Genomic DNA, 18,792 nt, shown 5'->3' with positions numbered 1-18,792 from the left:
GACACATTGTCATTGTCGGATAAAATCTGACTGAGTGTATACGGCTCAGTCAGATGATTAAAAGCAGTAAAACGGATATTGCTAAAATCTGGACAATCAATTAAAATGTGTCTCATAGTTAAAATTGTGCCACAGGACACACACATAGGAGGGTCATCAGCCCTCAGCAAAAACGAATGAGTTAAATGACTGTGTCCTATGCGGGTCCGGGCAAGAACAACTTCCTCCTTACGATTCCTGCGCAGACTAGACTGCCACAGTTCAATTACAGGCTTTATACAATATAATTTATTTCCAGTCTGTCTATTCCACGAGTCCTGCCATTGGGAGTGTATGTTTTAGTGTATTATTTGCCTGTAGTCTGTATAGGGGACTGACAGGCAGCGGTTATTATTGGGAATTGCTGATTTGGCTGCGGTGTCATCCAAATCATTTCCCCTAATCCCAATGTGGCTGGGAATCCAGCAGAAGCGGATGTCATATTCACGTTCATGGAGAACATGAATCTTCTGCTGAATGCTAGACAGAACTGAATGAGGCTTATACCTCACAGATATTAAAGCCTGTAACACACTGAGAGAGTCGCAATATAAAATGAACCGTTGGTATTGGCATTCACTAATGTGGTCCAAGGCTAACTCTATAGTATGCAGCTCTGCAGTAAATATACTGCATTCAGAGGGAATCTGCTCCGATGTAGTTCTGTCTGTAAAGACAGCGGCAGATCCCACGTATAATTCCGACTTCGAACCGTCTGTGTAGACTGGCGCGAAGTCGGAATTTTCAGCTCGGTGTGCTGAATAAAGCTGCAGGTAGACCGATGATGGAGTGTCCGACTTTCTCCAATTTCTAAGCGACAAGTCACATGCCAGGACATGAGCATGCCAGGGTGGAAAGGGTTGCTTTGGTGTTTGGGCAACCTTGTCTACCTTGATATTAAGTTCTTTGAGTAGCTCTTGGAGACAAATACCAAAAGGACGATTGGCAGTCTTACGGGTGTTGTACAAATTTTCCCATCGTGGCTCAAAAACGAATGGCCACGTAGGATGGTCTGGCAGGGATTTTAGTTTTAAGGCGTACTTTAGAGACAACTGCTTACGACGAAGCGATAACGGTGGTTTGTTTGCTTCGATGTATAAGCTCTGGACAGGAGATGTCCGAATGCTCCAGTAGCGATGCGTATAGCCTGATGATGGACAGGATCCAGCCATCGAAGTACACTGTCTCTGGCTGAAGAATATACTTGGGACCCCATAATCTAATTTGGATCGCACAAGTGCACGGTAAAGCCGTAGAAGGGTGCATCGGTCTGCACCCCAAGATAAGGAGGAGAGCGAGCTGAGCATATTAAGGGCTCTTGTGCACTTTGTGCGGAGTTGACGAATATGTTCTAGAAAGGTCAACTTTTTATCGAATATGAGTCCCAAGAATTTTGTGTTCGCTGCTACTGGAATAGCATTTTGTCCGAGCCTTAATTCAGGTTCAGGATGAAGATTACGCTTGCGGCAAAAATGTACGCAAACGGTCTTCTCCGGCGAGAACCTGAAGCCATTAGCAAGTGCCCAGGAATTCAAATTATCAATGGCTTTCTGCAGTTGTCTTTCAATAACCCTCATGTTGCACGACTGGCAAAAAATGCTAAAGTCATCAACATAGAGGGCACTGTTTACAGTTGGAGGAAGTTGTTCTGTGATGGAATTGATTTTAATGGCAAAAAGCGTGACACTTAATACTGATCCTTGTGGTACTCCCTCCTCTTGGCTAAAGGAGCGAGAGAGTGAGGATCCCACACGAACTTGGAACGATTGATTGGCTAAAAAGTTTTGGATAAAAAAGGGCAGTGCCCTCTTAGGCCTAGGCTATGTAAATCTTTTAAAATGCCAAATCTCCAAGTTGTGTCATACGCTTTCTCCATGTCAAAGAACACCGACACCAAGTGTTCGCGTTTTAGGAAAGCATCCCGGACGGATGCTTCCAATCTAATAAGATGGTCCAAATGAATGGACCGGTTCCTTCGGAAGCCGCACTGGATGCTGGAGAGAAGGTCATTTGATTCTAAATACCATATTAAACGAGAATTGACCATTCTCTCCAGGATTTTGCACAGACAGCTAGTCAGAGCAATAGGACGATAATTGGTGGTGACTTTTGGATCCTTTCCTGGCTTAGGAAAGGCAAGAACGATTGCCTTTCGCCAGGAGTCCGGAAACTGCCCTTCAGTAAAGATTCTGTTATACAGAAGCAGACAATCCATAGATTTTGGTGAAAGATGTTTAATCATTTCATAATGGATGCCATCTGGTCCAGCGGCACTTGCTTTGGAAAGAGCGAGGGCTCTTTTCAGTTCCTGAATAGTGAAATCCCCGTTGTAGGGATAGAGGCTCTTAGATTTAAAGCTAAGTGCCCGTTTTTCGATTTTATATTTCAGGACCAGGAACTCTGGTGAATACGAAGATGTTGCAGAGATGTTAGAGAATGTTTCCCCAAGACAGTTAGCTATTGCAGTTGGATCTGCAATAGCGCATCCATTATAATCTAAGATTGAAGCAGGGTGGGATGTATATTTTCCCTTCATTTTCCGGATTTTATCCCAGACTACCTTAGAGTTGGTAGACTGGTTAATAGATGATGTAAAACGGATCCACGATTCCTTTTGACTCTGACGGTGGATATATCGTGCTTTGGCTCGTGCACGTTTAAAGGCTATAAGGTTGGTCGTGGTAGGATATCGGCGGAATATCCCCCACGCTTTGTTTTGAGCCTTTTTTGCTGCCGTGCATTGTGAATTCCACCAAGGTTTAGGAAATGGTGGAAACCGGGCAGATGTTTTTGGAATAGCATTCGCAGCTGCTTGGACAATATTTTCTGTGATGTACTTAACTGCATCATTGATAGACTCTTGACTGACTGTGCTAAGATCAAAATTTGCCTGATGTTGGAAGGCAGTCCAGTCAGCCTGATCAATCTTCCACCGTGGTAACCTAAAAGGAAGACATGGTCTCCCACTGCCTGAGGCAGGCACAGATTCAAATTGAAGAAAGATAGTTGTAGAATAGATGTGCAGAAATTTGCCTTTAGCCAGCGGGTAGTTGATTGGTTGAACAGATTTTGATCTGTTGCTGTGGAAGTGGATAGCCTAAATAAATTTAAGGCTGAGCTGGACAGGCATTTAGAATGAATGGAGGGGAGAAATGGGAGGTTTTTTTTTTTTTTTTTTCTGATGCTGCATAAGCTTGCTTTCTTGTATCATATGCTTCTACTAATGCTAATGCCAAGACCATATATATTTGTGAAATGAATGAGAAAGTATTTGGGAGATTTAGATCTTTTCACACATAAGTTTGTTCTATTAGTTTGATAATTCATTGTGTATTCAGTAGCATGAAGGGTGGTACGGGATATGCTGTGTGAATTAATGAAATTTTTGGATATGACATACACACAGTAAGAACATACCAGCTCCTTGACATAAGATGCCCTCAAAATGCACCTCCCATACACACCACTTAGACTCCATCCGGTCACTATCTGGCACAGTAGAGGTAGTGAGATTATACACTATCTGATCTGGAAGCCTCCTAGAGTTACCAATAGGTTTGGTCTTGTAGACTATCTAGTGGCCGGTCTGTGAACACAGTTTTAGAGCTATACCCTTGAAATGCAAGGAAGATTTGCCATGATGTCCATCATAACCTCAAAAGACGTGAATGATACTGCATGACAGAAGGTTTGCCAGAACTTTGCTCTGAAGGCTAAACATGGTTTACACCACGTATTGCCTGATAGCACAGAGGGGCAGCATTCCTCTGTGTGATGTGGGTGCCACACCACACCACAATCCCTGCATACGTTGTTTCTCACCCAGTTGGTCACCCACAGTGTGCTAGCTGCCACATTTCAGGACTTGCACATGGAGGGGGGGGGGGCTAACAATTGTTACTTAATCAACATGAGTTAGATGCTGGTCATTAATGTAAGTCTGAAAATGCAAGAAGACAAGTCTGAAAATGCTCCAACCCCCTCAAGATGTGCTTGTTGCAAAATGAACTAAGGCATGTCATTCACAGCACTCTTGCACATGTGACAATGTTATTTTGTAATTTCAGGATATCCCAGATTTATTTTATTTTTTAATTTTTTATTTATTTTTTTTACATACTACAGATCGTCAAATAGGGAAGGGAAATACATTTGTTATTAAAAAAAAAAAAAAAAAAAAACGCTTTTTAATACAAAAATACTCACCACAGAGAAGTCATGTATAAAGCGACCCCGACGTCCATGAGCAAAGTCAGGTACCTCAATGTGCTCGTATTGTTCAAACTTTATGTCAATATCAAATTCCTCTTCAAAGAAGTTCTTATATGGAGAGTCAGAGGGTTTCCATGATTTTACCAGATCGGATGATTGTGGATAAGAGCCCTTATACGATTCACTCTTATGAGTTTCCTGATCTGTGATATATGGAATCTTACACCACCCTTGAAAGTGACGCAACTGGGGAAGAAAAAAGTAACAGCTAAACTACTAAAACTGACACAAGCATAATTTCTTCTCACATGTTCAAAAAGGTTATAATCGAAAATCTATACACACACAATTTAAGAAATTATCAAAACTTTTGAAGAAGAAGAAGAGTATTAATATTATGACCCAATATGATTTTAAGAAGAAGCACACCTCTATTTTCATGAATCAGTCATAACTGTCCAAAGCAGAGGGTTTGTAGGGATTCAAGACTGTTCCGATTTCTGAAGTTCTTAGTAGCAGATGTGATGTCTGGGAAAAGAGGTAGAAGAATTTCTCTTCAATGATTAATAGCAGCAGCCACACTTTAGGGGGAAGGGAAGTAAAACTGACTTGGTCTAGATAGGAAGTTCAGCTTTTTTAGGCTATGCAGGTAAAATAGGCCAAAAACAAAAAAAAAACAAACAGAACCCTCATATTAGTTGGCTTAGAATTCGATCTATACTGGCTGAAATTGCAGTATCAGAAGTACTACCAAGTGGGTCAACAGGAATGGCATCAGATTGGTGGACCACAAAGTCACAGAGCCAGCGAATATCAATGCCACATCTACAATCATACAACAGAAGTAGGAACTTAAAATCAAAGGTGGTTTTTACAGCTAAAAGACCCATGCGGGGGGGGTCCTCAGAATAAGGAAAGATCCAGACTCAGTGCAAAAGTTTCCATAATGCAAAATTAGTTGTCAATAATGTTAGGACAAAAATTTTAAAGCCTAGAAGAGAGGAATCAGAAGAGGGACAACCCTAATAATTTTAGGGAGAAGCCATAAATAAGAATAAATTTATAGAAATTTTTTCAGTTAACTTAATTAATTTAGAAATTAATGAAATTATTAATCCAAAGTGGCCCAAAGGCCTGGAGTATATATAGATATGATAAAATACAGCATTTAAAGTCTTAAATTAATGTAGCTGAAGCCCTGACTTTTAAATACAGTGCTGTTTCTTGTATTCTCTCTCTCTACCATGTGAATTCTGACTGTGCGGTTGAACCAGAGTACAAATAGAAAATTTATTTTATTTATAATTATTAATCAAAGAAACAGATGTAAATATACAAAGAATTATTGGCATAAAGTAATTAATGAAAGTTTATACATTAATATAATTTGGCAAAGCTATTTATAATATTTAACCAGAAATTAAAGCTGAGTAAATAAATTTCTCCCTAAAATATTCCTCCAGGAGAGCAGCACCAATGAAAGTATCTATACAAAAGGTATACTGCAGAAATAGAATTTCTATGAAACAGAATGGAAAGACTTTGTAAGCAATGAGTCATTAATAACCTGACTGCCCTCTTTTGAATGGAGTCTAGAAGCCTGAGAGAGAGAGAGAGAGGTGGGGGGGGGATATGGAGGCACCCCTATAGATGGAAAAAAAAAAAAAAAAAACACATACCACGGCAGAATGGATTTGAGATTTGTACAGAGTGAGTAGCTGTTTAGAAGAAAAGTAACTGATAATGAAAGAGAAAACCCATTTTTTCATTGTGGAGTTTTTGAATGCAGAGGAAACAATATTTGTGATGTTCTCATTAAGAGAGATTATAAGTCAGGGTAATCGCCTAATAGAAATCTGTGTCATCAAATATAAGCATAGTAACAGAAGAATCCTTCATGCAAGATAATATGACAGGACAATTTTTAGGACTGAAATTAACTAAGTTACCTTTGTCCCACTGGAGATCAGCATTTAAGAAATTGGTAGTGGACATTTGAGATGTTGAAGCTGTTTGTGTGTGGGGAGCCAAAGTTTCTCAAACTGGAAGGTGGAATGCAAAGTGCTATTATCACATTGCTGATACATCACATTAGTGGAGAAGTTAAAAGACAGAACACCATCTATCATCACCTGCAGTGAGCAGTCAGAGAGAAAACTGGATACCAATTACAAAAAACAGTTAGCAAACCATAAAATGGAATCTCAGAAGACCCTTATGCAAAACACAAATCAATAGTCTTTGAAATGTCAAGAGCAACTGCTTGAGCTTTGCCAAACTTTTCCAATGAATTTGTCCATAGATGGGTAACAAAAGCCAGTATATCACCAGTGGATTGACATTAACTATCACTGATCACATGGAAAGTTCTTAGACAGTTTAGGAGTTGGTGATTAATAGATTTCTCCAATACTTTCCAAACATCTTTGGAAAGAGTAGAAATAAGTGCAATGGGATGATAACTGGATGGAAGGGATTTGTCACCCTTTGTAGGAACTCGCTGGATATGAAAAACTTTCCAAGCAGAAGGAAAAACAACAGTAGAAAAAAAAATAATAAATAAATAAAAAAATAAAAAAGTGTAAAAAAGCAGCATAGAATAGGAGAAAGCTCAGAAGTGCAGGTTTTGAGAACAAGCGGAGAAATACCATCAGACCCTGGGGCTTTCTTGGCATCAAGATTGTTCAAAATTAGATGTGACATCTTTTTTTTTGTCAACAGAAGAAAAGTATGATGCAAGCAGATAAGCTTTATCTTTAGCTGAATGGGAAATGGAAACATTAAGTTTCAACAGAGGTGGGAGTAGAGATGGGCAAAAGTTGCGGCCAATAGCTTTGGCAAGACATCAGAATGCTCGACTACCATTTGGACAAGAAGCAAATTTTCTACCCTTAGCCTGTTCGAAACCTACTTTGGACTGATTAATAACTGCTTTATGATTGTTCAAGATTTGGTAGAGGCAGAAAATGAATCTGAAGATTTGGATGCAAGCCAATTGTGATAAGCAACATTTTTATCTTGAATGGCCTTAGCACTTATTGGAAAATGAAGGTTTTAGAGAAAGGACATGATTTTAAAGTGGAATAAATCATTTCATCCCTATAAGAATAATTTTGCTGACATGATCTGAGGAAACATTTATGTCAGAAGAATTAAAATGGCAATCCAATAGGAAATGAAGAACAGAAATCTCGCAGGTCATGCCATTTTGCATTCTTGTAATACCAAACAGCATGAGCCTGAGAATGGCCACAAGAGAAAGGCTCCACCGGAGAAGGAGACTACCACTAAGCTGTGATCTGTGGTGTCCAAAGGACCACTCACCTTGACTGTGTACTTGGAAGGGTTATTTGTGAGAAAGAATCAAGTGTTGGCTGTGTGATTAGGATTTTTGGATATTTTGGTAGGAAAATTAACAATCTGTGTGAGTTCATTAGTAACTGCAAAAGCCTCAGCTTGTTGTTTGTTTAGGGATTTATTAGGCACATTGGCAACTATGGCCATAGTGCGCTATACATATGGTAAGTATGCATGCGGAAATGCCTCAGCACTCAATCAGCTGGGTCTGTGTGAGAAGAAAACTTAAGCCAGGTGGAGTTCAAACATTAAAATTGCCAAAAAAAATTAGCTCACTGGAAAGTTGGACTGGAGAAAGTTTCAAAGAAAGAAAGTCAAAGTTTCCAGTACTTAATGGAATTTGGGAGATTAACAGAGGCAAACAGATGAATTTAAGAGAATGGTGGTAGAGAGATTTTCAGCCAGAGAAGACTTTAAAGAGGAGATTCCAAATTACTAAGTTTCTGACAGGCAATAGCAAAGGAATCATATGGCGAACAATTAGGACAATTGCGCTGAGCACTGGTTGAATCAACCAATATTTGGGATTCTTTCAGAAAAAGGAAGTGAGACTTGGCAGATGTAAGTGGAAATGGACATCACTGAGATTGGAACTGAGACCATGTATATTTGTGAAATGAAAGAGGAAGTGTCTGGGAAGTTTAGACCTTTTCGCAGATAAGCTTGTTCTAATAGTTTGAATATTCATGATGTATTATAGTAAGAAAAAGGTTGGGAGGACATGCTTTATGAAGTAATGAAATTTTTGGATATGGCATATACAGTCAGTCCTCGTATAACACGTGTTTACACTACACGAATTCGATCATACACGATTTATAAATAAGGGAACGATATCTTATATAACACGAACCGAATTCGCTTATGCACGATTCACCTTTGTGTTTACAAGAAATGGCAGTCGAACACAGAATCACCCCAACCGAACGCAACACGACAGGAATGAAGAGAAGATTCTGAAAATTTGTTTTTTTTATATCAGTGAAGGGGAAACGCATTTCACATAATAACGTAAAGACCAACACAATTCCATCTATCGGTATTATCGCAAATGCAATTAGATCGAGTTTACTACCAGTTTATAAAAGATTCCAAGCAGAAACGCAACTGGAAATTGTTTTTGTTTTATGGTAGTAACTCCTAGAAATGTGTTTTAATAAAATGTGAGGTGTTAATAGTGTATCTCTGCCTTTACGGTGTTATTTATTCAGTTGCTACACGTGCGCAGCTTTGTTTATGTGTATCAAGCGTGCCTCATCGGTTTGTAATTGTGCTTTATTCCCTAAAAATGAGTAAAATACTTAAAAGGTGTGAAAAGGAAGCATCCTGAAGACACTGCAGATTCAGAGAGAAAAAGAAAAGCAATATTGATAAACAGAGGCGGACTGGGTCAAAAATTCTTAACCAGGGAAAATTTATAGTGGCCTCATACTATGGTTTATGGCCAAAATCACACTGGCCTTCGGCCCACTGGGATTTCCCCGGCAAGGCTTATGGCCAGTCCATCTCTGTCGATAGAGAAAAAATATGAAATTGTGAAACGCTTTGAGCAAAATGAAAGACCATGTGATATTGCACGTGCTACAGATCTAAATGAGGCAACGCTGAGAATTAGAAAGAATGCAGAGAAAATAAAAACAACTTTCATAGCAGGAACAACTCAAAGTGTAATTAAAATCCATTAGATTAAGACACAAAGAATTGGAAGAGATGGAACGGCTGTCATCTGTTTGGATAGAAAATCAAACAAAAAACAAGTTTGCTTACAATAGAAGCAAAAGCATTAGCAATATTTTATTATGTAATAGTCGTAATAAAATACGTAAGTATTTTATTACGACTATTACGCAATAAAATATTTTATATGTATATTAAAATATGTAAGTATTTTATTACGATTATTTATTGTGTTTGGTAATGTTTTGGTTACAAATGTGTGTTCAATCTTGGGTGGTCGGCAAACAAGATTGACTGTACACACAACAATATACAATGCTCTTTGACATAATGTATCCTCAACGTCTCTTTGCATGCACGTTACTTGGACTTACTCCAATCACTGTTCAGCAGCGTAGAGGCAGTGAGATTATATATTGGTTGATCTGAATGCCTCCCGGAGAGCCAACAATACGTTTGGTCTGGTGGACTATTCTAGCAGAACTTCAAAAGACATGAATCATACTGCATGATGGAAAAGATGGGAGGTTGCCGGAGCTTTGCTCTTGTGACTAAACATGGGTTTCACCACTCCAAGCCTCCACTAAGTAAAGTGGTGGTATTGCACTGGTTGATGCGAGTCACCTATCACCTGTATCACAGAGGGGTTGCAATTCCTCTGTGTGGTGTGGATGCCACACCTCGGCCCCCTGCTTAATTGGTTCACACCTAGGTGGTCACCTCCAGTATACTAGGTGCCATATTTCAGGACTTGCACACAGGAGTTATGTCAAGGATTACTTACAGTCCTGCCATCGTGAAAGTGCAAGCAGAGGATTTGGATGTAGTAGAACTATTGGCGAAATTCATTCCACTCGACTCAAGTGTCACCTGAATATCAGTTCCATCAGCATTTTTGACTCCCAGGTAGCAAGTCCAGCATGTAATACCTGAGAGAAGGTCTATGACAGCCTCAAGGTATAGGAGATACGCCTTTAATTTAGTGATACATATTTTTGTCAGTCTATTGGAATCGTGATTAGTAAAGCTGGATTTTGGGGTTTGCACAAGAAATCTAAAAACCTTTAGATCATGTTTTGGTTGGACAAATTTGCCAATGTGGCAATGTGTTTCTTGTGATAATGCACCAACTGATATGCAAACATTCATTTTTGATCAATTCCAGCAAAAGAAAATACAATACATATACAGTGGCAAATCCCAATAATGGACAGCAAAGAATCTCACATGTATGTAGGATATCCTTGGTATACAAAAGCTTTTAGATTTTTTTTTTTTTTTTTACATTACATATTCCAAATATGGGATTATCCTGCTAAGACAGTCAAAATCTGCAAGTCTGACGATCTGCATCTGCCATTGTTTCTGCAGCCACTTCCTGTGAAATTCAAGAAACAAAATATTGTAAATACAATAATTATTCTTGTTCGAGAGAGAGAGAGAGAGAGAGAGAGAGAGAGAGAGAGAGAGAGAGAGAGAGAGAGAGAGAGAAGTCTGTGAATAAATTCACACTACAAAAGTAAAAATCCAAACTGACATATGATCATTAGAAAGAAATTTAATGAGAGAGAATCAACATTAATAAAATAAACATGCAAATATTAAACAGTAGTGATCTGAATACTTTAGAACCTTTTTCACTGGTGTCAATTCCTCCGTAGCCAAGTGGGAAGGAGCAGCAGTGCGTAGCACACGCTTCTTGATTAGACCGGGATTCGAGCCTGTGACCACCAAATACGGAGGATGCGGAAAGGTCAGGGAATGACCGCCGCATGTCCCGGAGCAATATGGCTTTGGTTGCTGATGCTCCTAAAAACCAAATAACAAACAAATAAACACTGGTGTCAATTAGAAGATAACTTATATACTCGGAAAGTTTGAATTTAAAATAAATGTTCTTGTTTACAATCGGGCATGACCACTAGGTCAGGAGTTTACGTTAATTATTTTTACAATGAATACAATCATTAACATATTTACCAGTCACACAGGCTTAAACCATGGTCTACTCAAAACATGGTCTACTGCATGTGCTTCTGCTCCCTTGAGCCTTACCACTTGACTGCATCCAGCCTTACAACAATAGAGTAAGAAAAGGATCTAGGAGTTATGATAGAGGAAGATAATATTTGAAGACGTTAGATTAGAAAAGTTCCAAGAACCACTGAAATGGTACTAATGGAGGAAAACATATTGGTAGTATTTTATTTATTTATTTAAAGCCTACTTTCCTTTCCAGGCTTTTTTAAAGCATGCAAAACCAATACTACTCAAAATTCCATGTGGCACGACCCACATGGAATTGTATACTGGGAAAATCGAAATGGACTTAAAACCACAAAATAATGCTAAGATATAAAAAAAAAAAAAAAGTTACTCAAACAATTACTTTACTCACTTTATAATGCGCAAACTGTCTGTACAAATATACACCTCCAATAATTCCAGTAGTGAGAACCAACAGAGCAGTGATAAATACACACAATGTGGTAGTAGAGCTAACTCTACGTACATGAGTAGGTACTGTCACAACCATAGGTCTACCCTCTTCAGGGTCTCTTCCAGCAGGCTAAAATAAAAACAAAATTAAGTTCACAAAATGACAAGCATATTTGAAATTAAAATCATATTTCTACAGTAACATTTTCAGATAAATTATAAGAAAAACTAAAACCATTGTGATATTTTCTACCTTTTAGACATCCTGTCCCATTTTTATAGTCAATAACCATTATATTTAATAAATAACCAGCATCATTAAAGTTGTTATGAATTGGACAAGTTTTTCTTAAAAAAAAAAAAAAAAAAAAAAAAAAATACTGAATACTATAGGTATTAGAACCTATAGTATTCAGTACTGTGCATGGGCTGAAGGTTGAGAAGATGAAAACAGGCCTGATGTAGCAGAGTTTGTTTGTTATTTGGTTTTTAGGAGTATTAGCAACTAAGGCCTTATTGTTCTGGGGATATGCGGTGGTCATTTCCTGACCTTCTGCATCCTCCATATTTGGTGGTCACGGGCTCGAACCCTGGTCTAATCAAGAAGCGTGTGCTATGCACTGCTGCTCCTGCCCACCTGGCTACGGAGGCGCTGACACAGCCGAGTGGTCAGGAGCGAGAGTGCACAGCACGCGTTCCTTGAGTGGACCGGGTTTCAAGCCCTTGACTACTAAATACGATAAATATTTGTATTAACGATTTATTGTAAACTTTACTGACTTGGTTGTCATGCCAAAGTATAAAAAGAAAAAAAAATTTATAAAGATATTTATTGACTTGAACTTCTGTAGCTTGATATTTATTAGACTTGAACTTCTGCAGCTTGTAATTTAAATAAAAAAAAAAAACCAACATATGAAGGGAGGTTGTTCCAAAAAACGGAAGTTGAATGAATAAGTGAGGAAGAAGAACATGTTGGTTCTCTGAGTTTGAAGTCGGACAGAAAAAGGATGTTGACTGGCTGCGGCACATGTTCAGACTGCTTTGGAAGAGAGCGGGAATTAGAGAAGCAAATTCAGAAGAGGGCCTATGGTTTCTACAAAAAAGACATGTAGCAGAAACAGAATATATAAGATGGAGAGAATCTGTTAGAGATCAGTCATTAATTAACGTAACTGTTTTCTTTTGAAATCAGAAGATAAGAGGTTTTGGGGGTACCCCCCCAAACAGTTGAGTTAAAAAGACTAAGGAAGGGACGAAAAGAAATAAAGTGTTATTTCGGAAATTAGAATAAGCACAAGAAAGCAGGTGTGTGCACATCTAATCCTTGGTTGTCATTAAAGTAGAGGGAAAAAAAAAAAAAAAAAAAATCAGTTGAAGTTAAATAAATAATGTGGCGAGCCAATAGTCATTACGGGGACTTTCGTTGGATTACAACATCTTCAGTTGGCAATCGAGTGGGTAGAGAACGCACGCGATATTTAAGAAATTATTTATACTCTCATGATGCACTTTTTGACATGCGGTAACCTCAACCGCGAGAGGTTCCAAATCGGTGAAAGGTTGAAGGGAAGTTTAGTGTTTAAGACTAAGATTGGAATGGTGTCGATACCATTCAATGGCTAGTGCTTCATATTGAAGAATCCTATAGCTGGATTTGAGTTTAATAATAGAAATGGCAGAATCGATGAGAGGGGTGCAGTTATGGGTTTGAGCGTGAGTTGTGTAACAGTTTGGTTAGTCGTAAGACTGTAGTGGTGGTAGTATGCACGGGTATTAGAGGTTTTGGATGAGCCATATTTTTTAGTAATGCTTCCAACGTAGCAAGTGTCGCAGTTTGGCTGGCAATTGATAAGGTATATTATATTATTAAGATCGCTGATAGGATATTTATGTGTATCTTTGTAAGAGCTGAAGAAAGATCCGAGTTTATTGTAAGCGGAAAAGAAGAGAGATATCAGTATCACTGAATATACGCCGGACAGTTCTGGCATATATTCAATGATACTGATACTGCATGTCAAAAAGTGCATCGCGAGAGTATAAATAATTTCTTAAATATCACGTTCATTCTCTACCCACTCAATTGCCAACTGAAGACGTTGTAATCCAACGAAAGTCCCCGTAATGACTATTGGCTCACTACATTATTTATTTAACTTCAATTATTCCCCCCCCCCCCCCTCATACTTTAATGACAACTAAGGATTAGATGTGTACACACCTGCTTCCTTACGCTTATTCTAATTTCTTAAATATTAACCAACCTTTTTAATTAAACCATGCAGATTTATTCAAGGTGAGTACTTACGGCTTTTTTAAGCATTGGCTATTTTATTATTAGTCCATCTACATGGTATTTTAAGATAGCTAAAGCCCTGCATTGTTTTTTAAGAATAAAATAATATCTATTATTATTATTATTACTTCATTGTATTAATAATTATTTTATTAACATATTAAAAAATAAGAAATTGCACAATTATAGATGTTTTTACTTCAAGAGGCGTGGGCTCAAAGTTTCAGCCCACACGCCCTCTTAATGACTAAGCTAAAAACAAACTTAACGTACTACGCTTGCTTGCTTTTTTTTTGGTACCGTCATTGCATTGCTGTTAAAAAGAATGAATTTTTAAAAGATTTTATTATATAAAAATTAAACTTATTGAGTACTACTATATAAATGTGACTAATGAAATATTCAAGGCTGTAAAGCCTCAAACCAGGGAAGAATTTCAGTCATGTACAACTTAGCATTTGCATTGTTTCTCTATGCAGTTAGAAAAAAAATCTGTAGAAAAGTCTGCATAAGGGGGAATCATTACATACTCTCTTCTCAGGAGAAGATACTCCAACATAAAAGATCAAGTGGTAGGTGCATGGTTAGGATTGTCTAGTATACTATGGGGACAGTGGAAGAGTTTAGCCTACTGTACTTTTAATTTTTCAATTACCAAATTCTATCATTTTACTACAGTCTTCTATTCACACCCACAGGCCCACATCTTGTGAGTATGGGCTTGGCACAATCAAGGTCCTTAGCTGGATATCACCATTCTTCTCTTTCTTGGCGATTCCTTTTTACTTCTCTTCTCTCTCTCTCTCTCTCTCTTCTCTCTCTCTCTCTCTCTCATCTCTCACTCTCTCTCTCTCTCTCTCTTCTCTCTCTCTCTCTCTCTCTCTCTCTCTCTCAAGATAACTTGGGTTTTGGCTTGCGTGCAGCACAAGCCCTCAGGCTCCCTTGCACCATAAGGCTAATAATAATAATATTTAAGTATTCAAATTTTTGGCAAAAAAAAAAAAAAATATATATAATTATATACACACAACTGATTATTTCTTTTGTATTTGTACATGTCTACTGTAAACTGAGAAAAGACCAGATTTATTTGGGAAAAAAAAAAAAAAACAAAAAAAAAAAAAAAAACAAGTAGATAAGAAAAATACAAATTAATATGCTTCCCTCCTCACACAGGTAGCTATCCATTTGACCTTTTAAATTTATTCAAACTTTCAACCTCAACTACCTGTGAGGACAACCTGCTCCAACAATTGGGGTCCTTGAGGTTGTCACAGACATTCTCTTAGATATGCCAGACAAGCTGTACTTGCTACCTGGAGTCTAAAACGCTGATGGAACTGATATTCGGGTGACATTCAAGTCAAGTGGACCCCAATTTCAGCAAAGTCCGGACGAGGTCTGTGAGAGCCAAATCCTCTGCTTGCACCTTCATGACGACGGGACTGTTAGTAACCCTAGGTATAACCTCCATGCACATGAACACTGTGGGTGACCATTCCAGGTGTGAACCAAAGTTAAGCAGGGAGACAGAGGGGCCCACACATGGAGGAATGCCACCCCTCTGTGTTACCAGGCAATACTAGTGTGGTAGATGACTCTCATCAACCAGTGAAATACCACCACCACTTTGCCTATTGGAGGCTTGAAGTGGTGGAAGTGGTGAATGTGGTCCACGGCTAATTGGAGACTTTTGAGGTTATGATGAACATCATGGTGAGATCCAATCTTGCTATCTCTACTCTGCCAGATAGTGACTGGAGGGAGTCGCGAGTAGGGTGTATTCAGAGGGGCATTGTCGAGGCCACGTTGTTGTTTATTATTATTAATATTAGCCATATGGTGCAAGGAAGCCTGAGTCTTTTTGCTGCACCAGACAAAGAGAAAATAATTTCTGAGTTACCCTGTGAGAGAGAGAGAGAGAGAGAGAGAGAGATGAAGAGAGAGAGAGAGAGAGAGAGAGAAGAGAGAGAGAGAGAGAGAGAAAAAAGCAAAAGGGAATCACCAAGAGAAAGAATGATGATATCCAGCTCAGGACCCTGGGTATTGCCAAGTCCATACTCACCAGATGTGAGACCCCTGGGGTTATGTCAAGGATCTGGGTATATTCTTATCATGTGTATGCCATATTCCAAAAATTTCATTACTTCATACAGCATGTCCCCTCTCCCACTTTATCTTACTATTGAATACACCACGAATTGTCAAACTAATAGTTAGCTTTATCTGCAAAAAGATCTAAACCTACCTACACACTTTCTAGTTCATTTCACAAATATACGTGGTCTCAATTCTAATCTCAACAACGTCCATTTCCACTTGCAGTCTGCCAAAAACCCCTTGTACTTTTTCTGACAGAATCTCAGTTATCGGTTGATTCAACTACTGCTCATTCTCAGTTGCTCAAATTATTCGCTGTGTGATTCCTTACTCCTCAAAGGTGGAACTTGTGCATATGTCCGTTCCGATATTCCCTGTCAAATACTTGGTAATTTGGAATCTGTTTTGGATCTTCTCTGGCTTAAAATCTCTCTACCTTCATTGTGTCAAATTCATCTGTTGCCTTATACAGTAAACCCCAAGTTACGTTCCTGAGAAATGTCGCGAATACCGAAAATGCGAATACTGAGTTATGGGCTCCCATTAGTAATAAAGTGGTTCCGTTCCAAAGTATGAAATATATAAGAAAAACTAGTCTAAAAATTTTGTCTATGTATGTATTATATGTACCTTCATAACATGACTATGTACATTGACAGTTATATAGTGAAATGCAAAGCATATGGCATCGAAATGAAAATAAGAAACAATTTAATATTAAATGTAATATTTATTAGAAATTTCAAACAAATCTTTCAATCCAGCGCCTTTGCTAGCTAAAAAACTTATCCTGCCAGTGTTATCACCAGTTTTGCTAAAAAGTGTTGATAAAGGAGTTTTGCCTTTTCACGAATGATGAGTGAACTTAATGGAATTTTATTTTGAGTTCGGTCTTCTATCCACAGATTTAAAGCCTTTTCCGTTTTTTCTAATTTAACATCACGAGTTACAGAGCAAATTTTTGAAGCAATTAGCGCGTTTTCACCGGACACTACGGCGGATTTTTTATTCCGATTTCTTGATTGATAGCACCGTTGACTCATTGATTTTATAATGTTTTGCCACTGAGGAGACACTTTCACCATTAGAAAATTTTTATCTAATAACTCAATTTTATTCGCTAATGTCATCACCTTCTTTGATATTTTCACATTTCTCTTGTTATTCGTAGCCATATTTTTTGTAGGGATTAGAAAGAACTTGTCCACAATAAAGTCACTTTCTTCCGTTAACACACTCGAAAAAGTTTGTTTTACACTGCAAAACGGTAGATTTATCATTTTTTAAGCATATCAATTTATAAATTGATACATTTATTCAATTTATAAGCATATAAATTAAAAACAAAACAACGAAACCTTCCATGACAAGAGCGCATAACATATATTGAACAAGGATTAGCGAGAAACATACACGCTCGCGATTTTGTCACCTCTCCCCCCCCCCACCCACTGAGCCCTGTTTTTGACTGGGAAAGATAAATTTAGCCACGCCCATGTTTTTGTTATGGCTGAAAACATTCACGGCACTTTAAAATTCACATTTTTTTTAGGTTTCATTTTATGTTAAATCGGCGATCGCGAATAGCAGGGGGTTTACTGTACTGTTCTCCCCAACTTCTACTAATCACTTGGAGCTCTTTGACTTCCTCTCTTTGCAACTTAACTTTCTCCAGTCCAACTTTCCTAACAGTAAGGTAATTTTCCTTTGTGATTTTAATGTTCACAACTCCAGGAATAAGTTGCCCTTCATGGGTGGTAGAGGCCGACAGTTTGGGGAAATTCAAAGGTCATCTGGATAGTACTTTCGGGTAAGGGAAGCACATAGGACGATAGGTTTAATTTCCTTTTTATTTATTTTTTATTTTATTTATTAATTATTATTAATTAGTTATTTATTTTATTTATCTATTTATTTATTTATTTATTTTTTTTTTTGTTCAAGAAGAGAGAGCAAAGTACAAAGCAGTGGATCCCGTCTCTTTTCTGTGAATGCTTCGTGTACATGAAGCCTTCAAAAATGTCACTTTGCCCTCCTTTCTGGTTCTCAGCGAACTCAATCATGAGATGTTTGAAATAAAAGCACTTCACCTATGTAAGGTTTAGAATCCACCTATTATTAATATTTATTACTTACAGATTCTCATGCTGTTTATTTGTAATATACTTACTTAGGCAATTCCTTCTATATGTATAAGCCAAGAAATGCCCCCCCACCAGAGTCCCTTTAATTCTCAGGCCTTTTAATCGGTATTGTCTCAAAATTGACCACTAAATTGCAGACCCAGCCTTCCTAGAATTCAGCAGGTATTCAGCAATTTTTCAAGGGGAAAGATTATCAAGAGATAAAACTATAAGAGAAAGGTGTAGTTTTCTAACATAACAAAACAAAACGCACCTATCTTTATTTCAGTTTCTGGAAATGGAAAAATTTCCAGAAACAATTATTCTTATAATTATAGAAAATAATTGTACGAAATAAACAGCTTTAATATTACCTACTAAATATATTGTTTCATATTTCTTCAAATTTATATACCAATCATACTTTACTAGTTATTATAAAATTTTACATAAGCAGTTGAGTAATTATAGGAATTAAACTGTTCGTTTGTGTGCTTGTCCTTTTGATAAAATACAGTATATAATGATAACAATGCATTCGATAAT

The 18,792-nt window shown here is 37.8% G+C and overlaps 1 protein-coding gene across 2 annotated transcripts in view; it reads right to left on the bottom strand.

Moving 5' to 3' along the window:
- LOC150091966 (integral membrane protein 2B) overlaps positions 1–18,792 on the bottom strand; it is an 88,531-nt gene that overhangs the window by 27,776 nt on the left and 41,963 nt on the right. The window contains exons 2-4 of one of the 2 annotated variants that reach the window (XM_090377597.1): positions 11,684–11,854; positions 10,918–11,094; positions 4,246–4,497 (exon numbers count right to left, since the gene is read on the bottom strand). In XM_090377597.1, coding sequence (XP_090233723.1) covers positions 4,246–4,497; positions 10,918–11,094; positions 11,684–11,854 — 600 coding nt within the window. The remainder of the gene's footprint in view (positions 1–4,245; positions 4,498–10,917; positions 11,095–11,683; positions 11,855–18,792) is intronic. The other variant, XM_090377605.1, reaches the window with a different exon arrangement.

This window comes from Mastigoproctus giganteus, chromosome 1 (assembly GCF_048544385.1).
Source record: "Mastigoproctus giganteus isolate SK-2022 chromosome 1, ASM4854438v1, whole genome shotgun sequence".
Taxonomy (NCBI): domain Eukaryota; kingdom Metazoa; phylum Arthropoda; class Arachnida; order Uropygi; family Thelyphonidae; genus Mastigoproctus; species Mastigoproctus giganteus.
This window is presented reverse-complemented; position numbering and strand designations above follow the sequence as displayed.